This window comes from Anser cygnoides, chromosome 33 (assembly GCF_040182565.1).
Source record: "Anser cygnoides isolate HZ-2024a breed goose chromosome 33, Taihu_goose_T2T_genome, whole genome shotgun sequence".
In the NCBI taxonomy this organism is placed as follows: Eukaryota; Metazoa; Chordata; class Aves; order Anseriformes; family Anatidae; genus Anser; species Anser cygnoides.
Genome location: NC_089905.1, coordinates 1,903,468 through 1,916,983, shown reverse-complemented (window position 1 = coordinate 1,916,983; position 13,516 = coordinate 1,903,468). Strand labels below are relative to the sequence as shown.

General features: G+C 67.7%; 1 protein-coding gene across 3 annotated transcripts; it reads left to right on the top strand.

Annotated features, from left to right (window-relative positions):
- Window positions 1–35: 35 nt before the first annotated feature.
- Window positions 36–12,093, top strand: LOC136788153 (ETS translocation variant 3-like protein). Of its 3 annotated transcripts, XM_066986182.1 has the most exons (7): window positions 36–462; window positions 5,510–5,653; window positions 8,731–8,799; window positions 9,035–9,272; window positions 10,403–10,559; window positions 10,647–10,749; window positions 11,607–12,091. In XM_066986182.1, the coding sequence occupies exons 2-7, from the start codon at window positions 5,578–5,580 to the stop codon at window positions 12,017–12,019; spliced, it is 1,056 nt and encodes a 351-aa protein (XP_066842283.1). In that variant the 5' UTR covers window positions 36–462; window positions 5,510–5,577; the 3' UTR covers window positions 12,020–12,091. The 3 variants fall into 3 exon arrangements, with proteins under 3 accessions (XP_066842283.1, XP_066842281.1, XP_066842282.1); XM_066986180.1 differs by having other exon boundaries at window positions 10,403–10,749; window positions 11,607–12,093; XM_066986181.1 differs by lacking the exons at window positions 36–462; window positions 5,510–5,653 and adding an exon at window positions 8,224–8,287 and having other exon boundaries at window positions 10,403–10,749; window positions 11,607–12,093.
- Window positions 12,094–13,516: the final 1,423 nt, after the last annotated feature.

Here is a 13,516-nt window from a genome sequence, read left to right as displayed (position 1 = left end):
GACGTGGTTGGCTTCAGCTGTCTGTCCGCGGAGAGCAGGAAGAAAAGTGTGTGTGTATATGTACATAACAATGTAAAGTAGTCCTTAAATACTCCATTGTGCAGTGCCTTTAGACGTTCCACTTTCTATAAAGTCTTCAAAACAAAAAAAAAGTTTGCATATATATATTATATATATATGATGTAATGTTATAGAAATATATGTATAATATACATATTTTTTTCCAGGGGTATCTGATAGCTCTGTATTTTGTTATGGAAGTTGAAAGAAAAAAAAAGAAAAAAAAAAAAGTATTTTACCTCAAATTAAAAGTTAAATAAACCTTTTAAATAAGCATTTCTGCTCTTAGCTCGCTTCTTGGGGGCTCCCACCCTGCGTCTCCTAGACCCGCCGCCGGCTCCGCCGCGGTCGGCGCCCGCTCCTCGGCCCCGCTCGGTCCCCAGGGAGGAGACGCTGCCCCAGGTGAGCGCCGCTGCGGGTCCGGGCTCGGGTCCCGATCCCATTCCTGCCGTCGGGATGGGGCAGAGCCTCTCCTCCCCGGCCCCCGACGGCGGCCGGGATTCGTGTCCCCCCCCCGGCACGGGACGGGGATCGGGTTGTTGCAGCGCATCCATCGCGCCAGAGCCTCTTGGCTCGGCAGCCGCGCCGCTCTTGAGGCCGTTTTAAACTAAATTTAACTAAAACTGGCTGAAATCCACGCCCTGAAATCGGCGCGTTGTTGACCGGGCTTTTTGCCAGGTTTTTTTTTTTTATTTTTTTTTTTTTAAGAGCGTTTCTGCAGTGGAAAGGGGCTTGGGAAGAGGGGCCGGGGGGGAGGCGTGGAGCAGCCCCGCTCTGTCTGGGGAGGCGGGACGGGGCTGCTTTATTTGATTTTTTTTTATTTTTTATTATTATTTTTTTTTTGAGCACAGAGACGGATCTGTGTCAGGAGGGGATTAGGGGCTGGAGCTGCTGGCTCCCGGCCCTGTGCTTGCACCACGCAGCTCGGCGTCGCCGCCGTCCCCTTTCCAGGCCTTTCTGTTGTGCTCCTGCGAACGGGGCAGCCCTGGCTCGAGCCCCGCGGCTTTCTGCTCCCTTCCCTCGACGCACGGCGAATCTAACGAGCAGCGCGCGTTTGATTAAGCCCCCGGTAATTCCCAGGCCACGTGCGCTGGGGTCCTGAGGGCTGATCCTCCCTCCCCAGCCCTTTCAGCCCTTCCCGTTCCGGCAGTTTTCAGGCGTCGAATCGAAGACCCCTGGCGGAGGGGGCTCTGCGCCCGCTGCTGCCCGAATTCGCTCTCGCCGCGTCTTGCGGCCGCGCGGAGCTCTCGCGGGGTGCCCTGAACGAGAGGCCGCCGCGCCGAGGGTTTAAGGCATCCCTCAGCACGCGCTGGGCCTGCCGGGGGAAGTTCCCAAAGCGCCCGCCTGCGGGTCGCGAGCCCCCCTCCGCCGATGTTTTTCTTCTCCGCGCGTTCGCCCCGCGAGGTCCAAGCGCAGAAAATGTTTCCACGCGCCGGAGCGGAGCTGGCAAGTGAGGGTGAGGGGGGGACGCTGCTCCCCGTCCGAACGCGGGCTGCGGAGCTGCTGCTTCTCCCCCGACGAGCCGGAGCTTCGGGGGCTGCCGGAGACGCCCCCCCTCCCCGCGCGCGCCTCCCAAATCCTCTCGCACCGAGCGCTCGCTTTGGGATGCTCGGCCCCACGCAGGGCCAGCCCCCACCCTGGGGGGAGAAGAGCCAGGAAAACGAGGGGAGAAGCTGAAGTTTCGCAGCCGCCCTCCCAGCTCCTCGATGGGAAGGGGAAACGCAGTTTCGCGGACGCTTTTCCAATTTTGTGATTAAAAAGGAGCCCTCTCCCAGCCCCCCCGCCAACCTCTCTGAAGCAGAACGCTGTCTGCTTTCCAGGGAAAATAAGGGAGGTTTGGGCCCGAGCTGGAAAACCAAAGCTTAGTATTTAGAAACTTCCAGTAAAATCAAAGCAGTAATTTTCCAAAGCGGCCCCAGCAGCTCTTTCTGGGAGCCTGGAGCTGATGGCAAAGCTGATTAGAGGCTCCTCGCCTGCCTGCGCGCTCCCGGCCAGGTGCTCCCCCTCCTTTCCAAACACCGGCGCAGCCAAAAGCCGAGTTCAAAGCCCCGCGCGGGGGGCTCAGGGCAGCGACGTGAGCCGGGGGGGTGCTGCGGGAAAGCCCCCAGCCCAGCTCCCCCTTCCACCTTCCCTCGCTTCCCACTCCCAGAGCTGCGGCAGCGAGGGGGTGACGTTGCAGCCTCCTGGTTTTTTTTTTTTGGGGGGGGGGCACGCAGCGATTTGGGGCTCACAACACCCCAGGGGGGAGGAAAGGGGGGTCGCTGATGGAGCGGGGAAGCGGCAGCCTCTCGCCCCGCGCCTCCTTTCCATCTCCTTGACCCCCCCCCAAGGTTTTTTTGTGGGTCCCCGTGTCCTTGCTGCGGGGGGGGGGGGGGCGACGTGCCCCACGCGGCAGCCTCGGGGGCGCTCAGCCCCGCAGCGGAGGGCACGGGGCGGGAGGGGCCGGTGCTATTGATCTGCCAGATTACTCAATTTCACCCGTATTGATCAGGTAATTGCTTTATCTCAGTTCTCATTTGGCCGCTGCTTTATCTGCTCCCAGCCCCGCTCCCCGGCACCGAGAGGCACACGCTGGAGGGGGGGGGGGGGGGTGACAAAAAAACCCACCGCCTCCCCCCCCCAGCCCCGAGCATCCTGGGTCCCCAAATCTCTTTCTCCCCGGCCAGCTGCGGCGCTCACAGCGTGCATGGGACCGAAGCCCCCCTTTGGGACCGGGCATCCCTATGGGGTCGATGCTCTGGGGTGGGGGAACAGCTCGGGGGCTTCCCAAAGGGTGTGTGAAGGGTGCCCAGCCCGGCTCTCGGGGGGATGCTCGCACGCAGCTGGGCGCGTGGGAGGGCTCCGCACCCCGCCGGGGATTCCCCGCGCCCTCTCCCCACGCGCGGGCCAAGGGCAGCTCTGCCTCGCTTTGCTTTCAAGCTTCGCCCCGGGTCTTCGCGTGAAGCCCACCAGCCGCAGGGGTCGGCGCTGCCTGGAGGGGGGGGACGGGGGCTCTTTTTTGGCCTCTCCTCCCCAAAATCCCATCCCACGGGGCTCTGCTCCACAGGGCGGCTTCGCCAGGACGCTCCCGTGACGGCGGGAGCCTGCCGATACCCCCAAATTCGCAGGTGCGACGAAACCCCCCGAGCTCTTTCATCCCGTCCCTGCCTCCTCCTAGCGCAGCCTTACGCCGGGCAATTAAAACCGCCTCCAGCCCCGCTCCTGCCTCGGGTGCCGTAATCCTCCCTTGGCACCCGAGCCGCGGGGAGGAGGGACGAGCAGCGCCGCCGCCTCTGCCGGCTCCGCGCAGCCCCAGGGCCCGATCCTGCCCGGCACGTGGGCTGAGCGCGAAGTCGCGCTGGATGGGGCCGGGGCGCCCAGAAATGTGAGCGAGATGGGTTTATTACGCGGAGTCTGTTGCTGCGATTGTTATCGATCCGCAGCTGTCACCTTCCATTGCTGCTAATGGGACGTGAAGAGGCTTCGGTGACCGGAGAGGCGCGTGCGCTCCCGCGTGCCGGCCTCATCCTGCTCTGGCGCAGTCCCCCAGCACCCCTGCTCCCGCTGCTGCCTCCTTTCTCCTCTCCTCCTTTCGCATTCCTGTCCATTTCTGCCATTTCTCCTTCTCCCCTCTCTCTCCAGCTCACTTTTCTCGTGCCCTCCTCTTGCAGCCCCCTTTTTCCACCCTCTCCTCCTGTTTTCCATCCCCTCTGCTCCTCTCATCTCGCTCCTGCTCCCTTTTCCCAACGGCTCCCTCCCTCCCTGCTCCCTTTTCGTCCCAATTCCGCCTTTCATTTTTGCCATCACCTCCCTTGCATTTGGCCGTCTCCCTCTCTCGGCCGCACGGCCGCCCCATCCGCTTGGAGCCCCTTTTTGGGGTCACCATCGGCTCCGCTCCCACCCCGCGGAGTGGGGCTCTCCGCGGCCTCTTCTTTTTCTGCTTTCCTGCCCCGCCTCCTCCTATTATTTTAATTTGAGAGGGCAAGGAGGGAATTAACCCGTGAGAAATGACACGTTGACCCTAGGGCCATCACGGGGGGGGCGGGGGGCACAGGGAGGTGGAGGCGCGTGCCCCCCGCTGCCCTCCGGGGGCCGTCGGGGCTGCCCCAGGGGCATCGCCCGGCACCGGGGGCTCCTGGAGCCAGCGGCGTGGGACCGGGATCTGGCCCCGTGGTCCCCGTCCCCTTCGCGTGGTGGGGCTGGCGGCCCCGCTCCCTCCCTCCCCGTGCCGCTGTCGGGAGCCGTTCAAGTCTGAACAGATAGCGAGCCGCCCGGGCGATTACTCCCAATTAAGGGGAGGGAAAGCAAAAGGAGCCGGAGCCCGCGCGGCGCTTTGGTAGGCAAAGCTCGCAGCGCCCGGGGCCCTGGCACCGTGCCGCCGTGGCTCAGGGTGTCGCAATGGGTGGGCAGCCGCGCTCCGGCTACGCCCTGCAGGACTCGCAGCGAGCTCCTGGATCGGCAAGAAACGAGCGGCGGCTCCACCCGGCCGCCGCGCTGCCCGGGCGCGTCCGTCTGGCTCCGGCTGGGCTCGGGCCGCGGGCAGCGGCGCTGCTCCGCCTGGGATCGGGGCGAGCCTGGCCCCAAAGCCCGGGAGGTGCCGCGGCGTCGAGCGGCGTCCCGGTGCCTCCCGCCCTGCCCTGCGCCCTCATGCGTCGCCCGCTCCCCGGCCGTGCCGCCACGCGTCCGTCTGTCACTCATCCCCCCCCACACCCCAACCCCGGTATCGCTTTCCATCACGTTAGCCTCGGTTGATTTAACCAGAAAACAACCCCAGAATTTAATTCCCCGGCAATGCTTCTCCCATCTCGATCAGGAGGCCGGGCTGCTCCCTGCTGCCTCCGCTGGAGCCGAGCCCCTGAGTAACCAGGGGATGGGGAACGGGGCCAGCCCGCAGCCCGGGCTTTGTAGGGTGGGCGAAACCCGCTGCCCCCCGGGGGCTTTGTGCCCGCGGCAGACCCCACGTGCCTGGTGGCAACCCAGGCTGGAGCCGGTGGCAGTGCCCGGCCCCGGCGGCCACCCCGAGCCCCTGCGCTGGTGGCTGGCTGTGGAGCATCCCGTTGGGGACGTGCCGGGCTCGGGGCGATAGCAGCCCCCGTGCCTTCTTGTCCCCGTAAAAAAGGTTTGGATGGGGAAAACGGGGCTGGAATGAACCCAGAGCCATCCAGCAGGGTCGGGCTGCCGGCAATTCGGGTGCCTCTGGGCTTCGTGCTCGGTTGCGTGGCTCCAAGGTGAACCCCGTCCCGGCCAGCGCGTCCCACCCGCTTCCCCCGCTCGCGCTGCCAGCACCGTCCCTTCGGTGCAACCCCTGCGTCGGGCACAAAGGGTCCCAGGGGCATCCCCATTGCCCGCGAGGAAGAGGAGGAGGAGGAGGAGGAGGAGGACGGGGAAGAGACCGCGGCTGCCACAGTCGGGCGGCTGCAGCGGTCGGCAGCCCGCGGCCGGTGAGGGGTTAACGCGATTGTCTCCGCAGCCACGGCCGCCCTCCCGGGAGCGCCGAGGACTGGGTTTTCATTTTAAGTAACCCTAACGCGGCATGCGATGAAATGCATCGGGGTCGGGCGCGACAGAGGCGAGGAGCGCGTCGGGGAGGCGGACGCCGAGCGGCAGCCGGGAGGTAGGAGACGTGCCAGCGGTCCCGGTGCGAGGCACCGCGCGCGCGACCCTTGCCGTGGGCGTCCCAGGGGGGTCCCAGCCCCGGCGGTGCCTGGAGCAGGTCCCGTGCCCATTCAGCACAGGGCATGGGATGTCCCCGGGCACCCCGCTCCTTCCCCCGGTGCTGCTGGGGCGTCCCTTCGGGGTGGTGGCGGATGCTCGGGGTCACCACGGCGGTGGCAGCCTCGTGCTGCCGAGGCTGCTCGGTGCTTCGGTGCGTTCTTCACCGATTTCACCAAGGTCTCGCCCCGCAGACAACTTCCAGGTGGACTCGGCTGCGTCTCTCTGCTGGGTGACCTGCAAGAGAGAAGGGAAAAAGCGGGTAGAAGGGGAAATTTGGGGGGATGGCTTCTCCCAAGCAGGGTTTGGGGAATTATTCCCCCCGGCTGAGCATCCCCCCAGTGCTCGCGTACAGCCAGGTTGGTGCCCCTGCGCCAGCACCGAAGCGGATTTAGCCAGCGAGGGAAAACCCCAAAGAGCTTTAGGGATTAGGAGCAGGCTCAGGGGATGCAGTGGCCGATATCCCATCCCAAATCTCAGCCCCGCTCCTCCGCAGGAGCCGTGGCAGCAGCGAGCCGGGGAGCAGGGATGTGCAGCTGCTCTCAGCCCGGCCCCACAGTCAGCCTGCGTCTGTCCCGTAGCAGCCGGTGTCCCCGTGTCCCCTGTCCCCAGGGTCCTGCAGCCCCACGGTGGCCGTATCCAGCCCCGGACACGCTGCCCCGGCTCAGCATCGCTCCCATCCCAGCGCCGGTTTTGCTCGTTAGGGACTCGCGTTTAATTCCCGCGGCATCGCCCGTGGTGGGGACGGAGCGGAGCGCAGGGGACGGCGTCGCTCCTGCTCGCTGGGGGTGCACAAAGCCCCCGTCCCCGACCCCTCGCCAGGACGCTCACAGGGCTTTGACTTTCCGAAGTGACCTTCACCCCCTGTCCCCAGTGTCCCTCCCGGGTTAGGGTTTCTGTTTGAGCGCGTTACAAAAGCCTTTTAAATCCCACAGCCCCTGGAGACCGAAGGAAGGGAAGGAGAGGGAGGGAAGGAGGAAAACCGCTGCGAGCACCGGAGCCCGGGACGGATTTGGGGCTGGGGTCCGACCCTGCGGCATGGGGGGCTCCCAGCCCTGGGAAATGGGGGGGGGATGTGTCACCGGGGGTGGCTGCGATGACGCTCCGTCCCCATCGCTCTGGGGACGGGGACGGCCGGCAGCCCCTCTCCCTGCCCCATAACCCGGGATGGGGGCGCAGGGGGCGGCCCCACGGCCCCCAGCCCACCCTGCTCGACTCCCCCTGCCCCTTGCTGTTCCGATGGCCCCTAATCCACTTGTTTTAATAGCATTAAATGCTTTTAAACAAACAGGCCCTTCACCTCTGCCTGCTCCATGCGCGATGCCCGGGAGGGCTGGGCGGGCTGGCTAAGGAGATTGGAGCGGGATTTGGGAGAGATAAAGGGGCAGGAACCCGGCCAGATCTCACCCCGGACAGACAGACGTGTTTGTCTTGCGCTGTCCCTGGGCAGGGGGGGGGACACCCAGGTGTCCGGGCTCCTTGAGCAGGGCAGCGGGACCCCAGCCCCAATTCGGAGCCCGCCGCCTCCTTCCTCCACGTCCCCGCTCCCCTCCTCTGCCCCGCGCTGGGGGTCGCTCGCCCCTGGATGGGGCACCCCAGGGCGACCACCCCCGGGCTCGGGGGTCCCCGAAGGGCTCTGGGGGGGGGGGGAGCGCCCTAACCCCGCAGCCCTCGGCACGGCGGGATTGCAGGCAAGAGACTTGAAAGAGGCGGCGAGGCCCTCGCTAATGAGGGAGAATAAAGAAGCGGGGAGAGAAAAGCAAATGAGGAGAGCAAACAAGGAGGAAAGAAAAGGCAAGAAGAAAAGGCAAGAGTCATTTTCATAACCGCTTGGTGCCGAGCAAGCCCTCGGGGCGGTTTTTCGCCTCCTGCCCTTTGTATCTGCTGTTCTCAGGGGCCTGTTTGCATTTCTGCTCGAATCCAAACACCCCGGATTGCCCCGGTTGTATTTACCCGTCTGGGACGGCGCCGGGCCCATGGCTGAGCCCGCAGCGAGCCCGCCCCGAAAGGCACGGCGTGGGGCGCGCTCCCCTCCGCCACCTCCCATCGCCCCCGTCCCTTTTTTTGCCTTTTTTTTCCCCCCGTTTTCCTTTGAATCTCGAATCACGCTCAGATAAATCACGGGGCATCGAGCCCTCGTCCTCCCGTGCGCCAACAAGCACAAGGGGATGTGCCCCGGGCGGGGATCGGTCGCTCCATCTCTTTCCCTTCCGTGCCCCAAATTTCCTCCTCCATGGGGGGAAATTTCCTCCTCCACGGGAGGAAATTTCCTCCATCATGGGGGGAGCAAGGGCTGGGGGGGGGGCTGCGGGGCAACAGAGCCGCCCCTGGGCAGGATCCGACCGCGGGAGCCCCCAGACCGCCCGGCCCCGCTCCCCCTGCACCTTTCCAGCAATTTCTCCGCTCCCTGCCAGGGGGGGTAAGAAGATTTACGCGTAACCCATCCCCTCCCCGTATATATGAAGGCGATTCTCCCTAAGACCCTCAGACGCTTTCTCTCGCCCTGCCCGGGACGAGGTCCCCAGCGGTGCCGCAGGTGAGTGGGGCAGGATGCGGCCGTGCCCCGGGGCCTGGCGGTGCTTTGGTTTCCCTTCTCTCCTGGGACACGGGGAGGGCTGAAACGCCACCCGGGCGCTCCAGGGAGAGAGGAGGAACGGTGAATTTGGAGGGTTTTAGCCTGGCGGGGTGCTGGGTGCCACCTGCACCCCTCCACCTGTCCTTCTGCTGCCCCAGGGATGACCAAATCCTGGGCTTTCCCCATCCCTCCCAGCCAGCCCCGTTCCTGTTCCCTCCATCCCCAGGCCTGGGGGCCCCAGGAGCCCCCCCGAGCCCCCCAGCCAGGACACTGCACCCCCCCCCCCCCCCAGCCCACACCCCCCCTGGGGCAGCCCCTGCGAGCGAGGACGTGACTGTCCCCACGAGGGATCGCGGCGCGGACGGGCTGGGGGACCCCATCGCCCCTCTGCTTTCTGCCCGCAGGCTGCGGGATGCAGTGCGGCTGCGTGCCCCCCCCGCTGCCCGCCCTGCCCGGCTCCTACTGGGTACCAGGTGAGCGCCCAGCACGGCCAAACTGGGAGAGGCGGGGAGCGCCCTGCGGGGCCGAGCGCCCCCAGCGATGCTCCCCGCCACGGACCCACGGCCACCCGGGGGTCGGGGGCACGTCACTGTGGGCCCCCCCCGGCAGAAATGGAGCTGCCTCGGGGGGAGCAGTGATGCTGCGGGGCGATGCCCCCGGGCCCCGGGGAGCCGTCGGGGCCCTAAGAGTGCACGGCTCGCTCCGCAGGGCTGGCCTTCCCCGACTGGGCGTACAAGGCTGAGTCCAGCCCCGGCTCGCGGCAGATCCAGCTCTGGCACTTCATCCTGGAGCTGCTGCAGAAGGAGGAGTTCCGCCATGTCATCGCCTGGCAGCAGGGCGAGTACGGGGAGTTCGTCATCAAGGACCCCGACGAGGTGGCGCGGCTGTGGGGCCGGCGGAAATGCAAGCCCCAGATGAACTACGACAAGCTGAGCCGGGCTCTCAGGTGCCGCAGGGAACGGGGTGGGGCGAGGAGCCCTCGGGGACACCGAGAGCCCTGGGGGACACCGAGAGCCCTCGGGGAAACCGAGAGCCCTCGGGGACACCGAGAGCCCTCGGGGAAACCGAGAGCCCTTGGGGACACCGAGAGCCCTGGGGGACACCGAGCGCCCTCGGGGACACCAAGAGCTCTGGGGGACACCGAGAGCCCTTGGGGACAACCAGAGCCCTTGGGGACACCGAGAGCCCTGGGGGACACCGAGAGCCCTCGGGGACACCGGGAGCCCTCGGGGACACCCAGAGCCCTGGGGGACACTGGGAGCCCTGGGGGACACCAAGAGCCCTCGGGGACACCCAGAGCCCTTGGGGACACTGAGAGCCCTGGTGGACACCGAGAGCCCTGGGAGACACCAAGAGCCCTGGTGGACACCGGGAGCCCTCGGGGACACCCAGAGCCCTGGGGGACACCAAGAGCCCTTGGGGACACCGAGAGCCCCTGGGGACACCGAGAGCCCTGGGGGACACCGAGAGCCCTCGGGGACACTGAGAGCCCTCGGGGACACCGAGAGCCCTGGGGGACACCGAGAGCCCCTGGGGACACTGAGAGCTCTCGGGGACACCCAGAGCCCTGGGGGACACCGAGAGCCCTCGGGGACACCGAGAGCCCTGGGGGACACCGAGAGCCCTGGTGGACACCGAGAGCCCCTTGGGGACACCGAGAGCCCTGGGGGACACCGAGAGCCCTGGGGGACACCAAGAGCCCTCGGGGACACCGAGAGCCCCTTGGGGACACCAAGAGCCCTTGGGGACACCGAGAGCCCTCGGGGACATCGAGAGCCCTCGGGGACACTGAGAGCCCTCGGGGACACCGAGAGCCCCTTGGGGACACCAAGAGCCCTTGGGGACACCGAGAGCCCTCGGGGACACCGAGAGCCCTCAGGGACGTGGTGGCCACAGGAGTGGGCGGTCCTGGCCCCACGGGCTGCAGCACAGCCCCCCGTATGGGGACAGCGGGCATGTGGCCAGGGGGACCCCTCGGCTCTCCAGGTTCCCAGGATTTCGTGCAAAGCCCCCCCCCACCCATCTGCCCACCCTCCCACCCCCCGTGCCGCTGACACCCCGGTCCCCCCCCCCCAGGTACTACTACAACAAGCGCATCCTGCACAAGACCAAGGGCAAGCGCTTCACCTACAAGTTCAACTTCAGCAAGCTCATCTTCGTCAACTGCCCGCTGTGGGACGCGCGCTGCCCGGCCCTGCTGGCGGGCGCCGTGCCCCCCGCCCTGCCGAGCCAGGTACGGGGGGCTCAGCCCCGGGGGGACGGCCCCGGGGACCCGCTGCCCCCCTCCCCACCGCCGCCACCGCCCCGTTCGTCCCCGCAGCTGGTGCAGAACGTGGTGCTGAGCCGGCGGGCGCTGCTGGAGCCGCTGGTGTGGTCCCGGGGTCCCCGGCACCCCCTGCACCCCGAGGTGCTGGAGAAGAGCCGTAAGTGTGGGGGCACGGCGGGCACGACCCGGGGTGGGCACGACCCACGGGGGGCACGACCCACGGGGGGCACGACCCACGGCCTCGCACGCCCGCGTGCACCAAGCCCGTGCCACCGTCGAGCACGCTGCCACCCAGCCGGGGAGGGGACCCGCGGGGTTCGGTGCCTGGGGTGGGGGGCGGTGGGTGCCGGGGTCGGTAGGTGCTGGGGCCGGTGGGTGCCAGGGTAGGTGAGTGCCAGGGTCGGTGGGTGCTGGGGTTGGTGGGTGCTGGGGCTGGTGGGTGCCAGGGTGGGTGGGTGCCGGGGTCGGTGGTGCTGGGGCTGGTGGGTGCTGGGGTCGGTGGGTGCCAGGGTCAGTGGGTGCTAGGGTGGGCGGGTGCTGGGGTTGGTGGGTGTTGGGGTAGGTGGGTGCCGGGGCCAGTGGGTGCCGGGGACGGTGGGTGCTGGGGTTGATGGGTGCTGGGGCCCGTGGGTGCCAGGGTGGGTGGGTGCCGGGGTTGGTGGGTCCCAGGGTCGGTGGGTGCTGGGGTGGGTGGGTGCTGGGGTCGGTGGGTGCCGGTGTAGGTGGGTGCCAAGACTGGTGGGTCCCAGGGTCGGTGGGTGCAGGGGTTCTCGCCCCCTGGGTGCAGGCAGCAGGGCCGGGTGCAGGCGGGGCCGCCGCCGTTGCCGGTCCCACAGCAGCACCCAGCGGCTGCGGCGGGGAGAGAGGAGGGGGCCGAGGGTGCCGGGGCCGAGGCGAGGTGGAAGGAGAGAGGGGGATGGGGTGGGGGGGGGAGCACCCCGGGGTCCCAGCGTCCTCGGCCGTGGTGGCCGGCCGGGCTCTCAGGGTGCTCCCCGTCCCTCTCGCTGCTCGCAGGGCTGGGCTCCGCGTCCCCCCCGTGCCTGGGGGGCTCCTGCTGCCACCCCGAGGAGTTTCCCCCCTTGGCCGCCTTCCCCTGCCCGCTGCTGGCCCCCCCGCTGCGCGACTGGGCCCCCTTCCCCGGCCACGTCCTGCCCCCCCCGCGCCATCCCCTGCCGCTGCTGCCCCCCCAGCTGGGAGCCCCCAGCCCCGGGGGGCTCCCCAAAACCGAGCCCTTCCTCCTGGGCCCCCACTGCCCCCCCCGAGCCTTCCCCGGGCTCTTCTTCGGGGGGGGGCTCGCAGCCGAGCACCCGTGCCGGCCGGGGGAGGACGGCGAGGAGGAGGAGGATGAGGAAGAGGAGGACGAAGGCCGGCACGGCGTGGCTCCCGTGCCCCCCCGGCCCCCCAGCTGGGCCCTGCAGCCCCCCTAGGGTGGGCTGCCAGGGGGCAGAGCAGCAGCGAGGCCCCGCGCCTGCCCCCGGTCCCCCCCCCCCCCCATAAGACGTGACCCCCCCCCGCATGGCTCAGAAATAAAGCGTCGTGCAGCGAGGGGGCTCGGCGTCTCGCTGGCCCCCCCAAAGCCACCGGGACCCCCGGCCTCGCAAAGGGGATTTTGGGGGGGGGGGGGGGGGAAGGTGGCGCAGGGGGAGGCTGGGAGCGCTGTGGGGTTCATGGGGGGGGGGCGGGGGGGGGCGATCCCGGCGGCCACCGCTCGCTCCCAGGGATTCCCGGAAAAGGGCCCCGGCCCGTTTTCGTTTTCGCTTTCCTTTGGTTTTCCTGCTGGGGAAATCCGGGGGGGGGGTGAAAACAGGGGGGGGGGACACGGGGGGACCCCCGCACCCCGCCCACGGCGCCCCCACGCCCAGGACGCGTCTGCGGGGCCCCAACCCTGAGGCTGTGCCCGTGGGTCCCCAAATCTCCGACGTCCTTCTGGATGCCCCCCCCCCCCCCCCCCCCCCCCCCAGGCCGGTACTGCCCACTGTGGGTCCCCGAAACCCCGGGTGTCCCCCTGGGTCCCCCAAATCTGTGCTGCCCCCACACCTGGGTGTCCCCGAGGGTCCCCCAAATCCCTGCTGTCCCCGTAGGTCCCCAAATCAGTGCTGTGTCTCTGCTCCCCCCCTGCCCCCCCCCTGCCGTTCCTGGATCCCCCAAACCCCCGCTGTCCCCGTAGGTCCCCAAATCCCTGCTGACCCCGATGGTCCCCCAAATCCCCGCTGTCCCTCTGGGCCCTCCCTGCACCCTGCTGTCCTTGTGGGTTCCCCAAATCACTGCTGACCCCCAGGCTCCCCAAAATCCCTGCTGTTCCCACAGGTCCCCAAATCACTGCTGTGCCTCTGACCCCCCCCTACACACCTGGCTGTCCACAAAGGTCCCCCAAATCCCTGCTGTCCCTGAAGGTCCCCAAATCCCTGCTGTCCCTGAGGCTCCCCCAAATCAGTGCTGTGCCTCTGACCCCCCCCCTGCCGTCCCTGTAAGTCCCCAAATCAGTGCAGTGCCTCTGACCCCCCCCCCCCCCCCCCCGCTGTCCCTTTAGGTCCCCAAATCCCTGCTGTCCCTCGGAACCCCCACCCCTCCGGGTTGTCCCCGAGTGTCCCCAGATCCCTGCTGTCCCTACAGGTCTCCAAATTCCCCCCGTCCCCGAGGCTCCCTCAAATCCCTTCTGCCCCTCTGAACCCCCACACCCAGGTGTCCCCAAGTGTCCCCAAACCCCCGCTGTCCCCAAAGCTCCCCAAATCCCCGCTGTCCCCCAAGTGTCCCCCCCCCACTGCCCCTCTAAGACCCCAATCCCCCTCTTTCCCCTATAGGACCCCAAACCCCCCCTCCCCCCCTAGTGTCCCCAAACCCCTACTGCCCCTATAGGACCCCAACCCCCCGCCTCTTTCCCCTACAGAACCCCAACCCTCCACCGCCCCCCCGGTCTCCAAACC